The 7090-nt window shown below is 48.3% G+C and overlaps 1 protein-coding gene across 1 annotated transcript in view; it reads right to left on the reverse strand.

Annotated features, from left to right (window-relative positions):
- Positions 1 to 2112: 2112 nt before the first annotated feature.
- Positions 2113 to 7090, reverse strand: part of Psmb1 (proteasome subunit beta 1) — a 17519-nt gene continuing 12541 nt past the window's right edge. The window contains exons 5-6 of the mRNA XM_004644610.2: positions 3758 to 3864; positions 2113 to 2991 (exon numbers count right to left, since the gene is read on the reverse strand). Coding sequence (XP_004644667.1) covers positions 2806 to 2991; positions 3758 to 3864 — 293 coding nt within the window. The 3' untranslated portion in view covers positions 2113 to 2805. The remainder of the gene's footprint in view (positions 2992 to 3757; positions 3865 to 7090) is intronic.

The raw sequence follows: 7090 nt of genomic DNA on the forward strand, positions 1-7090 counted from the left end.
CTGAGTGACACACTGCCTGATAACACTTCCTTCCTCTGACTCCTGCACTCCACTCTTCTGAGCCCCACATGTAACACTGGCCCCACATTCCACACCCCACTCACGGCACACTCAAGTCTACTGGCCTCATGCTCCAATCCCTAACTCCATGCACACCCCCTGCCACTAGTGACCCACACAACTCAGCCCACACTCCGTCCCAAGTGGACCCACATCACGCCTATCCTAGCCCAACCCACAGGAACACTGCCACTGACTGGGTCCATACTGCACTCCAGGGCCGGCCCCCTCACCGCATACCCCAACCTCCACTCTACCTGACTCCACACTGCGGATCCCACCCCACATCCCAGTCCTGATCATCACTCCTTGCCCTGATCCTCCACTTCACGCCACGGAGCCCACATTCACACCACCACACTCACACTACTTACACACAAAGGCCTGTGTTGACAGCCTATAGTGTGACTTCCTGCCCCAGCACCAGAGAAACAACAGCTCATGGAAGTTACTGGCTTCAATTTTTATGTTTCTCAAAAATAGTTAAGCTACAGAGACAACCATCTCCTCTCACTGAGTTTGAGCGATATTCAGTCCCATCTTATGCCTTGCTGAGCCTGTCCTCTTAGGAGATGCAGGTCTCAGACTGCATACACATGCCCAGTTATCACCTGGGTTTTCCCTTAAAATCTCCATGTTCCCAACCCAGATCTTGGGAAGGTAGTCTTAGGAGGTGAGGAGCTGATTCTGACCATGCTTCCATGGCACCCTCAGTCGTGGGCACGGAGACTCGAGGGCAGACTCCGGGGTGTTAGTGTACACACTCAGGGGTCATGGAGGCTCACCTAGAGAACAGAAAACCTACCAGGCAGTAACAGATGCTTGCTAACAGAGAACATTTTCCTAGATTGTCACACTCCTCTCAGGCAGGCTCCACATCTGTGGAGCAGGACCATGTCTGTGGGAAAGACAGAGGGCAATGGTAGCACTGTAAGGCTGCGGGCTCAGCCTGCAGCTGTAACCTCCACCTCCCGGAGAGCACGACCTGCTCGAGAAGGCTGCAGGAAGGTATCTGTGCTGTTTGACAACCACAGGCCAAACCCGTCAGCATGCATCCAAATCCAGCTGTGTGGGTGGTGGTACTGCTCACATCCCCATGAGGCAGGGCACTGGGCAATTCTCCTTCAGTTGTCAGATTCTCCCAATCCATTTTACTCTGCAGCAGGCAGGCAGGAGACCTTACTTCATGGGAGCCTGAGAAGCACTCTTGGAGGCTAAAAGTAAACCGTATGTCCAGCCACTGCCTTTCACAGGCACAGAACCGTGGCCTGGCAGCCTGCAAACGCCTCCCCAGGGATCGCTGGCGAGGGAGCTCTAGCATCACCTACTGACACATTCTGGCCTCCAACAATGAGACCGCATCCAGAGCCTCCAGGATGCCATGCTAAACAACCTGCAGCTGAAGAAGGGAAGAGATCTCCATCTTCACTAACTTGCAGAACGTCCTGGCAACCTCAGGAAATGCGTTCTCCAGGCTCCTAGACACCCAACTTATGTCGTTTAAACTAGCGAACACAGAACCCAAAATCAGCAGAAACCTTCTGGAAAAACAGTAAGGCATCGAGGCAGACAATGTACACGTTGAGTGGGAGGCTCCCATTTCTAGTTGGGACACCATGGCTTCAGGTGCTGATCTGACCAGTGCTGAAGGGGCCCAGGCAGCTGGTGAACACTGTGGTGTCTGGAATAGTAGGCTGGGTGGGGAGGATGGGCCTTGACGTGGGGTGCACAGAAACAAAAGCCAGAGAAAAGGGGAATTTGTTCTCCTGTGGGAGAGTATCAGAGTATCTGGCCTTGGGCCGCCCCAACACCAGCCCTGTCCTCAGCCTTCAGAGCGAGCGGGGGGACAGAAAGCTTCCTGGTCTCCTGCCTGCAGTGTGTCACAGGACTGTCAGCCTCCACTATCCAGAGTGCCCACTCCCCACTAAACCTCTTTTCCTCTCTGTTCACACATAGGTCCCATAGGTTCTGTCTCTTCAGAGAGCCTAATGGACAGGGTAAAATGAACATGATGTCACTGTTACACCCCAGGGTTTATGACAGACACAGAACTGTTTGCAGAACCTTAAAATTGCGTTATATACCAGGACTTTTCATGATTTGAATTTTTAACAAGAGGAAAGGTAAACCAAAGTGGTTTCTAAGATGAAGCACAAAAGCCGCCACTACGCCACAGATCACTGATGGGGAGCGAGCCACAGCACCAGGTGAGCGGTGGGGATGCGATGGCCTGTGAGCAGGTCGCCCAGCAGCTGAGCACGTGAGTTATTTTCTTCTCAACTAAAACTTGAGCACTCAGGTTTCACTGCAGCAAGCACTCTGAGATACATGAGCTTCCTCTAGTGGAAGAATTTTCTCTAACAGCCATTTCTAACTTCAGAAAGCATCGGAGACGAAAAGCTCCACAGCGACATGTGCGGTACACACTGTGCCCTCTGGTGGTTTACAGTCCTTCACAGGCTGGTAGGACAAACAGCAAGAGCCCCAGGCCGATCCAGGTCAGCTTCTTCAGGGTAAACCCTTGCTCACAAATGCAAGGAAAGACTGCATGAGCTGCATTTACATACTTAACATACAAAAATATCCCTGAAAAAGAGAACCATAGGAAGAAGGAAGACAATGCAGGGAAGGAGCTCTATCTCCTAGGTCTGTCTTGCCCAGACAGGGGACGTTATAACAAAGCGGGTAATTCACTTCTTTTTTTAATGAAACTGACTTGCTGGATACGCCCAGGCACAGCCCACATCAGTCCTTCCTCAGGGGAACGGTCTCCTCCCTGATGCCTTCTTTGGTCACAATACAGATCCTGAGGGCGTCCCCAGTGTACACATCCCTCTCAGCTGCAGAAATGAAGACATCTTTCACCAGCCGCATGGCTCTGTCCAAAGAGAGTGGCACATGTTCCACGTTCTGCATGTTCTTGAAGCCAACCTGGAGGGACAGTAGACGTGCATGAGCTGAGGTATCATAGTTCAGTAAGACTAAAGGCACCCACCTCCTCCAATGCGCATTCTTCTACAGGGACACTGGAATATCCTCTAGTCCTGGCTCAGCCACACAGACCAGATGCCCATAACGCTCCTGGGCAGCACACTTCAAGCAAGGGAAGATGTAGGTACGCGAGACATTAGACAGAAAGCACTGGGATGGGCAGCAGGAGGGTGGTGAACGATATCAGCAGGGAAGGGCATCCAATGCTCCTGCCTGGGAGTGGGGGCTAAGACAGGAGGAAGACATCATTTCGGTTCAGGGAAAAGCGGTCTGCACATGGGGAGTCACCGGAGGTGGGGCAGGCAGGCAGAAAGCAGCAGGGAGGTAGCTGTACAAATCCTATTTCCCAAGAGTGGGCAGGATGAATTAGGAACTTGGGTGTGGAGGCAGAAAGAATACTGGGAAATAAATCCAACAATGCAGGTCTGAATACACTTCAGAGTCAGGACAAAAAAAATCAGGTACTTAGAAGTGGTAAGTATAGGGAAGAGTAGTTTCACAACCTCAGGTAAGGTACCACGTAAGACTGAAAACAGGGCCCCCCCACTGCAGCCATAAGAGACCCACAGCACAGAGGAATACAGGTCAAAGTCAAAGCAGGTGGGGACCCCGGGAGGGTCAGCCTGCAGCTAAGGAGAATGGAGATCAGGGGGGAAACACCAAGGGGGATGATGATCTTCACTGCTGTCGGGCTCCAGCTCTTAACCTGGTTGTCCAGCAAGGGCTGCAGCATGGCGCTTGCTGAGCCTCCAGCCTTGAAGGAGTCTCTCTGGTAGGAGCCCACCGGATCAAAGCTGTACACAGCTCCCTTCCCTGCAGCAAGAAAACAATTTCTGTAAGGACTAGCTCCTGACACCACCAAACCACAGGAAAAACTCATCATCATGTGACACAAAAGACACATCAACTCAGCTCAACTTCTGGCCAATGACCAGGAATCCTGCACTAACTTACCAGTGCACAGGTGACATCTGTAGGTGTCCAGCTCCTCCCAACTGCTCTTCAGGGAATACAGCCAGAGGAAACAAGACCAAAGTCTGAGGCACAGCGCTGCAGCCGACCTGTCCCCTAGCAGCCTTTCGCCCTCTTCAAGCTAATGGTGAGGATGGCCTGTGGCCCCCAGCACGAAAGTGCTTCACAGACACACTGGCCAGCTCTCACAGGCCCACTTTAAAGCTAACCTAACCCTAGTTCTCACGAAACCCCTTATGACGGTCCCCCAGAATGAACCACAGTTTAAACATTTCCCAATGCTGAATGTGTAAGCAATCACACAAAAACCTGAGTGCTTAACAGAAGGGACATTATTTGACATCATAAGGTGAAACCCAGTATTTAATAAGGGCACAATTTCAGAAAAATATAAATATCACATATAAAAGACTAGATCTGCCCACAATGTAATAATTTTCCTCTACATTGCAATGATAAAGTCTTACTGTTTAAACACAAACAATGAAACAAGAATGACATTCTGCATTGTTTTTTTTTTTTTTTTTTGAAAAAGAAAATATTGGTTTTATGTTATTGTTATGGATTGGGGTCAGAAAGTCTGTAGAACTTGCTGGTATTAGATGTACTAACTCAGTCTGCAATTATAGTAAGTATTAAAAGATAATCATAGGTGAAGAATTTTTAGAAGTGTAGCAAAGATGGCCATAGAGCATATAAATAACAATATACAGGTTTCAATAAATTCTGCATTGTTTAAAAAAGCCAAAGTTACAAGCAACCTAAAATTTATTAGTTACAAAAATAGTAAAGCCAAACAACACACAGCACACCAATGTTTACAACAAACTTGGGAGCCAGACTGGTCAGGGGCAAGTCCTACCATTAACCTGATCAGGCTGCTCATTTCAGCTCTATGTAAAACCTGCAGAGAGGACACTTTGAGTTAATGCGCAGGACACTCGGGTAATTCCTACTATGTCAAACGTGCCCCTCACATGTTCCATGTGCACAGTAACAACTTATTTGGGGGCCTTGGAAGAGGAAGACAATGTTCTTATCACACACTTGTCACTTTTAGCTTTCTGTGTTTTTCCACTGCAGAAAGGTGTGGACTGATTTCGCTGCTAGGAATGACTGCATGAGGTCACCTAAGAAAAGCTCAGGAGAGATGTTTATGCTGGGTGCAAATCTGGACAAGAGATGGCAGTGATTCAGCCTCAATCTGCAAAGAACAGAGACGAGGCACAATGGCAGAAAGAGGGCCTCTATCCTGTACGAGGGAGCGACCATAAGTGAAATGAGTCCAAATGCTGTCCCCAAGAGGGTGGAACCAATCCCAGAAAGCCACACAGGACAGACAGACTTGAGGCTTGATCAAGACAAGAGCTTCAAGCCCACGCAAAGGCACCTGGAACATCAAATGGCATGAATCTGGACTGGAAAGGCTTTCTTTATCAAAATAAATTCCAAAAGCACAATGATTTGAGTACAAAAGAGATGAACTTGGGATGGGGAAGCTTTCTAATAAGGCAAGAAATGGCAAGACTGACACAGCAGGCTGTTACTCGATCACTTTATGCATCAAAAGAAATCCCTCCCACAAAGGGCAAAGAATCCCACCGGGGGCATCCATCACAGCAACAACCACGGGCCAACACAAGCCACGGACCCTTGCACATCAACACAAAAAGACCAAGCTGTGAATAAGACGACAAGCAAAAGTGAATCTGGGTCAACTCTAGGGAAGAAACGCAAAGGTCAACAAAAATAAAAAGATGCCCCCAAAAATTATGTTCTCATGCCTCCAGCTGGTAGAGGACTATGGGAACATCTTCCTAGAGGCCTGGACAGAACTGAGAATACAAAATAACCAACCCTGAACTTCTGACCCAGTAATTCAAGTGGTAGGAGTTTTCCTGAAGAAAAGCCTCATCAGAAAAGCACACGAGAGTACGTAAAATGATGCTCAGCATATTGTTCGGGACAAACACCTTCAAAAGACTGGTTAGGCACCTTATGATATGGCCACATAGTTTAAACCAGCCATCAAAAACCACGCATGCTACCTGCTATCATTAACACTCTGGGAGGCTGAGGAAGACCGAAAGTTCAAATACAGCCTGGGAAAACTTAGCACGACTCTGTCTTTTAAAAAAAAGAAAGAAAGAAAGGTCAAGGCTGTAGCCCAATGCAAAGGCCTGGGTTCAATTTCTGCTACTATTATATATATTCATTATACATACCTAGATAGCTTGAACCTATCCACATAATACATCCAATGATGTGTGTATAGTGACATATACATGGGGGAGGGAAAAGGGAGGGAAAGGCGGGCAGAGAGGGACAGGAGAGGGAGGGGAAGGGGAAGAGGGAGGGAATGAATATGAATATGAGTATCCCTCATCCAAAATTCTTGGGGGGGGGGAGTGAGAGCTAAGTCTGAACATAAAATTACGTTTTATATACTCTTAATACACACAACTGGAAGGTAATTTCATACAATATTTTAAGTACATTTGTGAATGAAACAAAATTTAATGGATTGGCTCTTTCTACTGTGGCAGCAGGTTGGTGGTTAAACTTTTCAACTGTAAATCATTTCAGGTTTCAGATTAAGGGTGCCCAAACTGCACTACAGTTCTATTTATGTAAAATTCTCAAGGGTGTAAATAAACATGTTTATTTGCACTGCAGAAAAACTAAGCCCACTTTTAATTTTGGGGAAATTTTAAAAAGTATTGCAATAACATCAAAGGCACAGAGGTCAAAGCAGAAGGTGCTGACCCTGAAGGACAGCTGTCGGGCCGTGCCCACAGGTATCCCGTGCCCACCACTACTCAAAGAAGGCAGAGTCTGTGCAGACACTAGCGGAGGGTCTGCATTTAGGGCACCAAGCCCAGAGTGGACTAAGGTTAGAGATGGCGTGAGACAGCAGCATGAATGGAAAGCCAATGTGAACAGAGCAGGGACACCAGCCACTCTGTTCCACATCTAAGTGGTCGGCCAGCAGGTCTCTCTCCCGAGGCCAGGCCGCAGCTGTAAGGTGCCTTCACCTGAGGGAGGCAGCGGCCACCTGAGCGCCCGC

Source organism: Octodon degus, unplaced genomic scaffold (assembly GCF_000260255.1).
Source record: "Octodon degus isolate 3935 unplaced genomic scaffold, OctDeg1.0 scaffold00205, whole genome shotgun sequence".
Taxonomy (NCBI): domain Eukaryota; kingdom Metazoa; phylum Chordata; class Mammalia; order Rodentia; family Octodontidae; genus Octodon; species Octodon degus.